The sequence below is a fragment of the Buteo buteo genome, chromosome 8 (assembly GCF_964188355.1).
Source record: "Buteo buteo chromosome 8, bButBut1.hap1.1, whole genome shotgun sequence".
NCBI classification, from domain to species: domain Eukaryota; kingdom Metazoa; phylum Chordata; class Aves; order Accipitriformes; family Accipitridae; genus Buteo; species Buteo buteo.
Window position 1 is genome coordinate 44,079,541 of NC_134178.1, and position 13,199 is coordinate 44,092,739.

The 13,199-nt window shown below is 51.3% G+C and overlaps 1 protein-coding gene across 2 annotated transcripts; it reads right to left on the reverse strand.

Annotated features, from left to right (window-relative positions):
- Positions 1-1,156: 1,156 nt before the first annotated feature.
- On the reverse strand, positions 1,157-12,567 carry POPDC2 (popeye domain cAMP effector 2). Of its 2 annotated transcripts, none has more exons than XM_075034390.1 (4): positions 11,617-12,567; positions 9,089-9,197; positions 5,595-5,958; positions 1,157-1,610 (listed from the first exon to the last, which is right to left on the reverse strand). In XM_075034390.1, the coding sequence occupies exons 1-4, from the start codon at positions 12,159-12,161 to the stop codon at positions 1,525-1,527; spliced, it is 1,104 nt and encodes a 367-aa protein (XP_074890491.1). In that variant the 5' UTR covers positions 12,162-12,567; the 3' UTR covers positions 1,157-1,524. The 2 variants fall into 2 exon arrangements, with proteins under 2 accessions (XP_074890491.1, XP_074890490.1); XM_075034389.1 differs by having other exon boundaries at positions 5,457-5,958; positions 11,617-12,566.
- Positions 12,568-13,199: the final 632 nt, after the last annotated feature.

Here is a 13,199-nt window from a genome sequence, read left to right on the forward strand (position 1 = left end):
GCAGCTCTTGTGTTAATTTGCTGGACATATTTCCTACCTGTGAAGGGCAATGGGGTCACGCTTAAGCAAGAATGCAGCCACAGAACATGGTGACAACCATTAGCAGGATGATCCCCAGGCCCAGGGCAGCCCCATTCTCCTGCCCTGGGGTGACAGTAAAGGCAAGCAGAGCGAGGAGCTGTGTACGCCATGGATCCCACATACTCACCACTCCAGAGGCCTCTCCAGAACTCAGCAACGGTGCCAGATCCCAAGGGCATAGATCTCGCCCAGCTGAAACTTGAAAGACATACCAAACTGGTCTCTGAGCCACAGCCCCTGTGTGAGCAGCACAATGCAGGTAGGGCTCCCTCCACCAGCCCAGGGCTGACACAAAGCCAGCTCCACACGCAGAACAGCCGTGCCCCTGTATGTCTGTGCCAAGAGGCACTGAAGAACACCCTGCCCTGTGTGTGCTGATAAGGGACTGACACTCCTCACTCTTTCCCTGGATATCTGCCCTGGAGAGGCTCCTAGCCCCATTGCCCAGCTTGGTTGCACCAGGCTCTGTGGGACAGAGGATTCCTCCACTGGTACTGCCCTCTCCAGTTCCCTGACAAGAGGGAATGGCTTGGGAAGCTCATCAGCCAAACCTATTGCAGGTGAACTTGGAAGAGGCCTTCTGCCTCCACACTATTTTAATCTAAGATATTGCACTTCTTCCTACCAGTGGCTGCTCTCCCCAGAGATGTTTTGTATTCACTCACTTCTTCACTCAGTGTGTGCACCCTGACGTCATCCCCCGTTGAGCACCAAAAAAAAAAAAAAAAAAAAAGGGGTCAGGCTCTCCCTCTTGCCCATACCTGCCCTCTGTCCCAATTCCTCCTCTTCTTATTCCAAAAGAATCAACTCAACTGAGCTTTCACCAGAAGTTGGTAACTTCCTTGAGAAGTGGTGGTTGTCATAAATGAGAAATCCTAACCCCTGGAAAAGTAATTTCTGGTCTCACTAGAGTGGATGCCCAGTGAGAAGCATGCTATCAAATCTCCATATCATGCTCTTCATTGCAAGCCCATTGCCAAAGCCATCAGGCAGCCCATTTTCCCCTGTCCTTTCCCCCCCATGCCTTCAGATCTCCTCAAGCCTTTCAAACCCTCTCCAAATCCTCAAACACCAGTAGTTTCATCTCTGACTTTAATGGAAATCATTAAATCAAAGGGAACACAGATCCGCGAGCAGGCTGGTATCGCATGCAGCGATATTGGTGTACCTTGGTATCAGAGCTGCCAACACACCTCAGAGAGGCAGGACGAGAAAACAAACCGTGGAAGCACACTGGGGCAGGCAGCTCTGGTGAACAACCATGGGGTGGGAGGTGCTGGAGTGTCACACTGCAGTCTCACGCGTGTGCTTCACGTGCTCCTGAGTGTACATGTCTGCAGGCAGACGTCTCAGTGCGTGCTAAAGAGTGTCTCTCTGGTCAGAAACCTGTGTGAGCATACGTTCCCTTGGAGGGGCTTCGGGAGCAAAACAGCCTGTTGTTCCCTAGAGTTCAGGGGTCTGAGTAGGAGCCAGAGGGGCTCGTCCTTTGTGGAGAGGGTGAGGAGAACTCCGGAGAGGGTTTCCAGAGGCTGCAGAAGGAAAGCAGAGGACGGAGGAAAATGGGGGGGGGGGGGTGTCAGGGGGGAGAGAAAGAAAGAGAGCACCATTATTATCAGAGGAATAAATCTTGCTTCCAAACTTTTCCAAGACACTAACCTCATGGAGCCTACCGTTACCTGTCTTTCTCCCTCCCCTCCTAAATTAGCATGCAAAGCTATGTAATTCTTCAACATGTGATAAATCAGAAAATGGGGTTATGCAGCCATCCCGAGACAGCAAAACCAAACCCCTCCAAAGCACCTTCTGTGATATTGTTGAAACAGACGCCACAGCTCCTTTGATGTTGCTCTCAAAGCAGGTGTAAAACAATTCCTACTAACTTAGATACCAAGCTACAGGCCATCAAGCATCCATCCATCCACCTCACCCACCAAATAGAAAGCCATCCCCAGCATGTAACAGTACAAAACTAGGCAGCAACAGCTCCACATTTTGCAAGCACTTGATAGGAACAAATGCGATATGAAAAGGGGAAAAAGCAGGTGGCTTTTAGTTGTTTGAATTTTCATGCAAGGAATAAAGTTTAGTTTGCTATGGAGCGCTGAGCTATATACAGCAGTACACTGCTAAAGCAAGCTTTGAACATAACCTTTGAATCTGCCTCTTAAACAGGCAGCCTGTAAGTTATTGAAATATCTCTTTTCCTCAGAGAAAGAATGTGCTCATTAATGGGATATCACAATCTGTCTTGCTCATGAGCAGACTAGAAACTCTTTTAAGGAACTCGGTGATAAGAATAGTGGGCCAATACATCTCCCAGGAATATTTTATTCTGCATGATCTTTGCAGCACTTTGGGCATTCAAGAGCTGCCCTCCTGCACTGTGGTATTGCAAGGTGGCTGTTGTAGTGACAGAAAATGAAAAGGAATGTGATCCATAGAAGCACTTCAGCATCGGGAATTTAGAGAGCTGGAAGGTGATTATTGAGGTTGGAAGTTGCCGGGGAAGGAGACAAGAACACAGACCAGGGGAAAGGCCCAGGGGAGCTCTGATCTCTGGGACTGTACCTATTGCTTACTTCAAACAATGACACTGCAGGGAATATCCCTGTTTATTATGGATGTTTTCACCAGTTCCAAGGGAAAAGTTATGAAAGTGCTTTTCTTGGGCCATGGCAGACCTGCTCAGATCATCTGCTAAGCTCTGACAAGTGCCTGGCCAGAAGGGAAGACTGCAGCCCCTCTGTATCACTAATTTTTGTGGTTAGGCGCTCAAGTCGCTGTGGAATACTGTCTGGACGTGACAGTTGCTGTTGCGCTGCTGCGGTGTGATGTGACTAGGATACCCAAGTGGTGAGCAGAGTAATAAGGAAGCACTTGTTCCGCTGTTATGAACACACTAAACAAAGTTTGTTTTCCTTGTCTAATTACCTTAGAAATTAAAATACCACACTGGCTATTGTCTCCAGACTGACAAACAAGGAAGATCATCCTCCTCTCCCACCCCAAATACCAGCCTCTGAAACATTTGGGCTTTTATTGCAGGTCTCTACTGCAAGTATCAGCATACCTTGACACTGCCTCATTCACAAGATCTAGAAAGACAAAAGCTTCCAGCTTCCAACATTTTCTAAAAGGATCGTGTGAAAGAAAGAATAGCTTTGTGCTGTGTTGCACAAGCTTTCCCCAACACACACATACCCACACACCTCTCGTGCGTATGTTCCACAATATTGACTCATTACCAAAAATGGGTGGAAACACTTCAGAAAAAGCTACGGTGTTCCTTGCTTCCTTCCTTTTTTAATTGCATTTGAAATTCTGATTTTATTGAGCTTGATCAACAAGCAGAATTCTGCCAATGACCTGAGAATGGATATCCTTCTGCTGAGAAGACAAAACACAAGCAAAGCATTGACAAAGTGACTTCACCATGTTTACAACACTATCTGCATTTATTCAGACATGCCTGACTGTTAGGAGGATGGCTGTCTCATAAGTGATTCAGTGTTCCTGCCTCTCCAAGTAAGGACTGAAAAAGCTACAGATTCATATCTCCAGCAGTCTACCAGCAAAATGAGGAACTCCACATTCCTAGGACTTCTAAGCTAGAAAACAAATGAGGATTTTTGTTTTTTCTTTTTCTCTCTGTGCCTCCTTCTTAAAACAACAAAAAACCCACAATCAACCAACCAAAAACAACTAAGCAAAACTCTTGCTGACTTTTTATCTGATTCAAGCAAAACCAAATACACTTGTTCCTTCCCTGGCCAGTTTCTTCATAACCCAGATTTTAAATTTGGAGGCATGGAAGCAGTACAGGAATAGGCATATAACTCAAAGCAGAACTGTACAAAACAGGAAAATCTTCCAAAAACTAAGAACAGCACCTGGATGAATCAGCAAAAGAGGCCTTTTCTACCAGATGCATACTGCAAACAGCAAGTGCTGTCTGACCCAGACAGCCTTCCCACGTAGAGCACCGAGGAGGGAAAGTCCCTTTGCCGTCACGGCGGTGAGGCTTGTGCACAAACACTGCAGGGTAGGGAAGATTACTGCAGACTTGTCAGGGCTCATGGCAGGAGCGTGTCCTGCTTCATGCTCCCTGCCAGTGAGTCCACAGCCCAAGCATTTACAGCCCAGCAGTAGACCCAAGCAGGCGCAGGGAAAACCAGGATGCGATGGTGCACCGTGTTCAAGGATGCCTGCTGGAAGACGGTCTCCCCAGCCGCAGCCCAGCCCTGCAACTTTCTCCCTGCCATGCAGACCCAGCTGGGACACACGCAGTGGTCCCTTCTAGGACAGAAATCCCAGTCCCAGGCTTGGTGTCTGGCAGCTGGATGCCAGAAAGCAGTTGTTATGGGGCAGCAGCAGGAATGCACATTTCGGGGTCTGCAGCTGGTGTGCAGCAGCTGGCATGCAACGGCTGGCTAAAAGGAGCTCAGTGTGGAATTTCTCTCTTGGCCACTCGGATCTGAATTTCAAGCATGAGCCACCCTCCTGTCTATTTCTGTTTGCGTGCATTGCTCCTCTGCCCCAACATCCACCAGGCCCGGGAATTTTTCCCTTGCAGAGTAAGGAGTTGGCATTTTGGAAGAGAGCATCTCATTCCCATTCACCAGAAAGCAGAGTTTGGGGCATGTTAAAACAATGTTTAGCCTGTTCAGTCCACCCAGGGTGATGGGAGGCAAGAGCTATACCACACAGGGCAGTCTTTTCAATACCTTACTGATTTGGCTGAGACGAAGCTCAGCAGAAACAAGGAGAACAGAACAAATGCTGGGATGAGCTGTGGTGGGCAGGGGGGAAGAAGGACTCTGAGCTTTCTCCCCCTGCCCAGACTGAGCACTTGCAGGGTGTAGAGCAACTCCTCGCTATCAATCCTCTGTAAACGCTGGAGCCGTTTCTACCCCTGTCTGCATCTCCGGGTTGTCTGCTCTCTCACCTGCAGACATCTTTCTCAGCTCAGTACTGGAATATCTCCAGGCACGGCTCTACCTCATGGTGAGCCAGGTCGAGCCCTGTGGGGTCTCTGCGGGCAGTCACGTACCAGCCTGGAGACCATTTCAGTTTCTCTGCATCTCCCGAGGGATGGAGAGAGGACAGGGCAGGGAAGAACTTCCTATGGCCAGGTTACCAGCCCTTCCACCCCATGGCGTGGCTGGTGCCTGGAGTCAAGCCTCTATCCTGCTGCTTTTCCTTAAGAAAATCACGACGGCTCGAGCCCACCTCCCAGGATTCCTTGGAGCAGCAGGCAAAAAAAAACGCTGCGGAGGAGCAAACCCACGATAAACGAGGGCGAGAGGCTGGGGGCCGCCGCTCTACCCAGGCAGTCGCATCACGGGAAGGACTTGCTTCCACACGCGGGTACTTACGCAGGGGTCCCACACAGGGTGAGGCGTGCCCGTGCCAGGAGTGCCCTCACTTCATATACTCCCCTTCGCTCACATAGTCCATAAAAGACCCCGGCAACTCAGCAAAATCTTCCAAGACAAGACTGGTGGAGTCCTCACCCAGCAGGTCACTGTCGGGCCGGGATGCCCGGGGTCGCGGCGGCGGTGGCGGCGGCGGTGGCTGCGGAGGGGGCTCAGAGGAACCAGCCTGGCCGGGGGCAGGTGACGGCTCCTCGCAGTCCTCCGACTCCCCCTCGGAGGAGGCTGGCCCGAGGACGTGGTAGAGGCTGGGCAAGCGGATGTCGAAGCGAAGGCCGAACTTGGCGAAGAGCTTCTCATTGAGGGAGTAGAGCTTCTCCGAGATGTCGTAGCCCAGGTGGGAGGAGAAGAGCCGGGCAACGTAGCGGTCCTTCCTCAGGAGGAGATACAGCTTCTTCCTCGGCCAGGTGATGAAGCTGCAGTCGGTCTCGGCCGTCAGCGTGACCTGTGGGGCAGGGAGGGAGCGGAGTGAGCCCCACCACCTGGGCAGGGGTCACCCGCCTCGGGGCTGCGTGCTCCTCTCCAGTGAAGGCCCCCAGCCCCTTTGACACCAGCTCTCCTTGAGAGACGGCGGGGCTGGAGAGCCAGATTGTCCAAGCTGAACGATCAGATAAATCCTTACCCACCTTATTCTTCCTCTCCCCAAGGAGCCGGAGACCAGGTTTTCCTATGCAATTAGTGGCATGCCCTCGCTTAAGCTAGCCACGTGGCTGGCTGGCTGGCTACGTTTCACCCTCTCGCTTTCAGATGCTGCTGCCTCCAAGAAAGCCCTGGGTGCACGAAGGGCCACCTGGAAGCCTTGCCTGGCCACCCTGTGCCAGAGGGAAATCCTGTCTCACCAGCTCTGCTGGGACCTGTAGGGCTGAATGGCCTTGAAGGATGAGTGGCACAGCTCAGCGAGGAAGGAAGGAAAAGGGTTTTACTGTGTTTGTGTGTAGATAGGGAACTCACTTGAGGTTTTATTGGGTTCATTTTAGAGAACATTTTGGTTTGCTCTGGGTTTTGCCAATGCAAACAGAGGCATTTTTTCCCCCTCGCTGTAAGACCATACTATTAATAATAAAAAACATTACATAACACATGAGTGTATATTGTAATATATAAATATAATAATAATTTTTAAAAGATAAGAAACACAGGAAGGGTCAAACTGCCTTGGGCCAAAGAAGAACATCCGAGTGTAATGGAGACACTGGCATGTGAACAAGTGCCAGAGCCAAAATATCCCGGGGGCTCCCTTTCACTCTATATCCAGGGGTCTCCTTGGCCAGCCACCATGGCAGAGGGCCACTGGGAAGCTGAACACGGCTTGGCTGCATGTGTGTGTCCTTGGGTTTGATATTTAATGCCACTGCCATGCAAGCAGCTGCCTTATGAAAGAAATACGGGAGATAAAACCTGAGAACTTTCCCAGGCCGAGGCAAGCAAGAGGAAGGGTCACATGGAAATTGAAATGACCTGGATCTCATTTTCCTAACCAACTTCTGGCACAGCGATCGAAAGCCTCCACTTCTCATGAGGGATTGAGATGTAATAAGAAAACTTGCCTCCTAACCAGGACAGCAGGACAGATTTCACTCATGAATCCCCCTGACACAAGTGCTCCAGCATTGGCAGAGCCCGTAATTCAGCCTTCTGGGGGAAATTGCCAGCCCTGAAACCCAACCCCTTCAGGCTCTGGGAGCCAGCAGTCCCATGGGACACAGCCAAAGTTGAAAGCTCAAAGAAACCATCTCTCCTTGTAGACCGAGTTGCACTTCTGCCATTGTTTGGCAGGCTCAAGATTGAAACCGCTCAATCCAGAGAGCCATGGGGAAAACTTGGGCAAGAAAAACATTCCATGCCCTCCTCCAGCAAAGACCCGGAGTCAAAACAGGCACTTTTTAAACTAAATGATTGTGATGCTAGGAGTAAGTCTGAGATATGCCACAGAGTTTTATTAACTACTCAGGTAAGAGAGACTAGTGGGTTAAACAGCTGCCAAAAGCAGCACATCACCATGGCACAGCCATCAAGAGTAACGTCCTGCCAGGAACACGGACTGGTCAAGTCTCACCTGGTGAATGCTGGTCTCACACAGGCTGCTACTTCTTCGTGCTCCTCAGTAAGCAGACGCGGGTTTTAGGCATTTGCAGCACCTGGTTGCAGCCTTTCCCCTCCTAGGACTCCACCTGCCCATCCTGGTGCTGGGCACAGCCGACCTCCCCGGCCAGCCCTGTTTCGCAGAGCAGGAGAGGGGCCAAGAGCGTGATGCTGGCAGGGCTGGTGCAGCCTGGCACCACCTTGCTCCCGAGCTGCCTCACGCATCACAGATAAAGACATTCAGGAGGTCTGGGAACATTCAGTTCCACAGAAATTAGCTCAGAAAATGCTGCAGATTGTCTTTGCAGGTTGCGTGCCATCCAGACGGCCGTTTCCCTGCCGGGAGCACCGGGCAGCCATCGTTCTCTCTGCTGGACCCTTAGGCAAATATGGGCCAGGATCGAAGCCCTCTGCAAAACACGAGACACCCCCACCCTCAGCACAGCCATGCTGCTGTTGCCCTCTCTACCCCGTTATCTTGGTCCGACATCCCTATTTCAGCTCACAAGCTGTAGCCCTGTGCCACAGTCAGACAGTCCACCAACTCCTGCAACTAATCCTCTTGCAAGACCGTAATCACTGGCGGTGGCGTAGATTTCAGGAGTGACCGCCGTGACTCTTTCACACATGGGCCCAATTCAGACCTGAGGAAAGCAGATTCGGAGAGCTGCCCTGGTTTAACCAAGTCTGAACGTGGCTGCCCTCATGAGAAAGCAACATCATTCCCTCATGACTGCCCCATGTTCCCAAGGGATTAGCAAAATCCCTCCTCACATGCCCTAACTGACATATTCTAGATTGACATCCTGACAGGGATCAGCCTGTCCTGGGATATGAGTTAAAGGCAGAGAGATGTGGGCTTAAGTAATCTCCTCCAGAAGGAAAGCCAAACAAATACTGTGGGGTGTTGACAGCAAGAGCAAAATCCTTTCTGTTGCTGCAAATAAGAATTGGTCTGGCCTCTCAGCAAGGGATTCTTCTGCTCAGAAAGAACCATATTCGGGTGTGAATCATTCTTTCTGCTTCTCCACCCCAAACACATCACCATCAGAAGCTTCTGTGAGGAACAGAATATTTATGGATCTACATCACTGCTGCATATTGCCGTGGCTGCCATCCTGATGCTGGAATGATGCACCCTGCTAGCAGCGTGCAGGGCAAATGCACCAACACAGGTACTAGGGAATGCTGTAATGGAAGAGAGCCAGCAATCCGATACCTCGTCTCCCTGCTAAACTGGAAGGAGCGCCACGTTCTACTCTCCCTGCTGTCAGCTGATAGTAGGAGCACACACTGAGGTCTTCAAAGGAAGGTAGAAAAAAGATAACACAGCTGATCGCACTATCCTGTGCTGGCTAAACCACGACGAAGGGGAGGAAAGTATTCCTGGTTAGCTTTGAATGGCATAATGAGCTCCCTCCGTCCCCTTCTCAGACATGCAACAAAGCAGCAAGGAGCGAAGCTGGGCTGCTGTGGCGGCTGTGCGGGGTTACCTGGAAAGTTCCTTCCTCGGAGGGTCGCAGCGACTCCCATTCTGGAGAGTCCAGGAACTGATACGGAAAGACGTAGTGGAGGAACTGTCCGTCCTGGCTCACTCGGACCCTGCAGAGAGGACAGGCAAGGTGCACAGGCTTAGGCCACAAAATAGACATCACACGAACCTGATCAGCTCACACAATGTGCAGGCAGCTGCTCCCACCAGGGAGGAAAGGACTTCTCCTCATCTCACGCACGTGTCTCATACCCTCTCCAGGACAGCTGCAGATGCTCCAGCCTATGGGGCCATCCCTCCTTTCTCTGTGGAAAACGATATTTGCTGCCACTTCCCAAATTCCATCTGTTTTCCATTTCCTGCCACAAAGCCAGCCCTCACAGTTGCAATGCTTGGTCCTGAACCAGGACTTCTCAGCCTTCAAGACTGCTGCGGCTTTTCAGGTACTTCTAAGCCAGCCTGTGGCTCTTTGTACTCGCATCTTCTTCCTGTCCCCAGGGTTGCACGAGGGCATTCCCTGCCTCGATGCTGGGAAGCTGTTACACCCAGAAACCCCCAAAATTGCATTGGCCATCGTTCCTGACACATCATGCTGCAAGCTCATTGTTCGTGCACATTACCATTCAATCTCTCTTGGCTTCCCAAGTATCCCTTTCCCCTACTTTTGCTACAATTGCCTACCAATGTCAAGGTCAAACTTGCACCCAGCTCTGCTGCAGGAGCAGAGAAAGAGAGCTGCACAGGCCTGGGGCAACGGCAAGGCACTCGGAAGCTCTATTTGTAGCTCTGCACCACCAGATTTGGGGCCTCTTGCCTCCCTGTCGCCATGTTCCCCTGTTGTACGATGCACAAAGGCAATTCTTGCTTTCAGGAGTTACAAGGCTCAGTTCACTGTTGGCTTCCAGTCAGCTGGGAATGCTGCCTGGAAGGGTCAGGGATCCCAAGACAGGTTTCCTGATCCAGGCACATTCTGCATTTCTAAGCTTCCCTTGTCTTGCTACTGCTCAGTTTAAGAGGGGACACCATAATAGCAGCAATGCTCCGTTGGCTCAGCAAGGACCTCACGAGGCAATAGAGTGGGTACCAGGAAATGCAAATCCAATCCCATCTCCGCAGAGCATCCTCAGTCAGCCAAGACGCATACCTGCCACTGCAAAAGAGAGCAGAACTACCCCACCAGCACTGTCCTACTGTCCATTGCAGCACTTTCATGCCCACAGAGCAGCAGCAGACTATCCAGTGCAGGGCAAGACAGGACAGACTCTTTCCCACTAACATTTTTTGCAGATATGGTAAACTTTGGAGCAAGCTGCTCAGCACAGACATTTGGTAAGGGGAGACACCTAATAGAAACACACGTATCCAGTTTCCTCCCAGAGCTTTGCCATTCAGCACTGGTCAGTGGTCCCAGGATGCTCTTAACACATCCTAGAAAAGGGACAAACACCAAAAAAAAGGAAGCCTTCCTTCTTTACAGCCCCCCTCACCTTCACCAGAGAGAACGGCCCACCACAATAAAACACGAGCCCCAGGTGATGCTGGTTTTGTCTTCCCAAAGGAAAATCCCTGTGAGACACACCTCTTACAGTTCAGCCCTGCTCCCATTTACAGATCTTCTTCCTTTTCCACTCTCACTTGACATTAATGCCAAGTGCATGGCAGCAGCTGGGAAGCCAATATCATTACTATTTTGCATTTCGATTTTGCAAATCGTTAAAAGATATGTTCATAGAGACATGCCACGGGATCTCAGGTGAACAAATACCAGTACTTCATCAGCACAGTTCGCTCAATAATCAAATCTCCAGCAAATGAACAGCAAATGTGCATGGCTTGCCAGGGAATCAGCTGTGACTATCTAGAGGTTCCCGAGGTTCTTAATGGTCCAGAGGAAGGAACATCATGAATGCATGACAGCACAGGGAAAGAAAGAGGCCTGATGAGGCAGGATCCACCACAGGAGAGCGCTCTCTTTTTGGACAAAATGACCCTCAAAGTGAAAAATTTCAGAGCCCTGAGGGTCAAGGTGTTGGGAACAGGGGTGGAACCTCTCCTTGAATCCCACTGCTGGCCTGGGGGAGCAGGCGAACTGAGGACTCCGCGTAGTCACATCACAGAGGTGTGTCTGGTACCCCCAGAGACCACAAGTCTGGACGCACTGCCTTCAGAAACACTCTCTCACAGCCAGTCTGCTCCCACCAGAAATAAGATCATTTTAAAATGACAGAGAAAGAGGTAAGGATTCCCCAACAATATCACAGGCAAGGCTGAGCTGGGCTGCTGCTTCACTGCACTCAGCTTGATTCTGCAAACCGTTCCCCGAAATGGTCTAGCTCAGAAAAACAAAAGAAAAATAAAAACAACCCCCAAAAGCAAATTACCCCCCTCCCCAACATACAGATGCATATCTCAAAGCCCTTTCAGAGGAAGGAAACAATCCTCACCCCAGTTTCTACAGGGGGTGAAAATACAACAGTAAGCCACAGCGCTTTGCTGTCAGACGTTGCTCAGAAACAGGAGAGCCTTTACCTGCCAGACAGCAGCAACGAGAGGCGGTCAATGGGCGTCTTGCCCTCCACGGCGTAATTCTGGTCTCTGACTAGCGACTGGACTTGCTCTTCGCAGCACTTCACGATTTCTTTGTAGACTTCCAGGGGCACCTGCAAGGGCAGGTACATGGTCTTGTAGAGGAGGTCAAACTCTTCTGGGATGGTGTCTTTGCGGAGCCGGTAAGCCAGGTGAGCCAGCTGAAGCAAGCAGGCGAAGACGAGCAGCATGTTCCAGACGAAGATATCCAGCCCGCAGGCGCTCAGCCAGCCCCACAGAGCATAGCACAAGTAGCCTGGGGCCAGGAGGCCAAAGATATAGAGGGACCCAAAGATGCCGCTTCCCCCCATGTAACCCAGGAGGACGACGCAGCTGGCCAGCTGGTAGGCTGCTCCCTCCATAATCTCCTTCCAGGCATCGCACACCGGAGGCTGGAGAACAGCCTGGTCCCAAGAGAGGCTGCTTGCGCTCATCCTTCCCCACTCCCCACCCTCCCTGGCCGTCCTGCGCTCAAAATGAATTGTCATGCACAAAGGGTGCTGCAGGGGTCTGAAACCAGAGCTGCTGGGTAGCTGTTCCTCCTCCTCCTCCTCTTGAGCGCCGGCCGGTCCCACAGCAGCACGCTTCAGAGCGACATGTTAAAGTGCTGCGGAACGTTTTTGCACCCAAAAAATCCCCAAAAGGCTTGTTTCTCCTCTTTGTGGCTCACAAACCGTCGGCTGGCCCCCTCCTTAGCCACACCAGTGAGAAAAGGAGCTGGCAAGTACGAGGCCAAAAGAGCTCAGTCAAAGAAAGCGTAGAGGCCATTAGCTGGAAAACTTGCAGACAGGACAGAGATCTCGTCGCACTGCCTCTCTCGCCGGCCCTCCGGCAAATGGAAATAGCGACCGCGAGAGAGCAGCGGAGGGAGCTGGTGTTGAGTGTGGAATGTGTATCACTTGGCAGTGGAAACGAGAGAGACCCCAACTGGATAACCATGTTTGGAATTGAAATCCAAGGAGCAAAAGCAGCGAGGAGAACAGAGAGCAAGCACGCACCCGCTACTTAACATAACTCGGGCGCCCAGATAAGCACAGCGCAGCACGAGGAGGGGAAAGGAAAGGGGAAAACAACCAGCTTATCGCAGCCAGCTCCAGCCACACGTGGGGCTCCGCACCACTCTGCGCTCCTGCAAGAGAGCGACTTTCACCCAGCACAAAAAAGGAAAAAGGTCACCCCCTTCTCCCACTGTGGCTCGTAGCAGCGGCAGGAACTTACCAAGAGAGGCTTTCCAGAGCCTCTGGAAAGGAGAGAAAGATGGAGAAATGCTTTCCAGGCACTGCAGCACAGCCTCCCCTTGCTCCAGGGAGCTCCATCTCGTGGGGTGTTTCAGACCAAGGGGCACGAGGTAAAGCTCTGCACGGGCAGACAGTTGTGACTGCAAGGGATAAAGCTAGAGTAAATGAGGTGTTGGGACACAGCTTCATCTATCACGAAGAGGAGACTATCCTGCCTAAAACTTTGGAAGCGTAACATTTGGAAGCGTATTTTGTGGGGAAACCCTAGTTGAGGGAGGATTCTCTCGT

What these genes read in the sequence shown, in the direction of transcription:
- POPDC2 (XM_075034389.1), bottom strand. Translation starts at nt 12,161, where the DNA reads ATGACAATTCATTTTGAGCGCAGGACGGCCAGGGAGGGTGGGGAGTGG. An exon ending in TCGTTGCTGCTGTCTGGCAG is followed by an intron (nt 9,198 to 11,616) that starts GTAAAGGCTCTC and finishes TCCTCTCTGCAG; the next exon opens with GGTCCGAGTGAGCCAGGACG. An exon ending in CCGAGGAAGGAACTTTCCAG is followed by an intron (nt 5,959 to 9,088) that starts GTAACCCCGCAC and finishes CCTGCCCCACAG; the next exon opens with GTCACGCTGACGGCCGAGAC.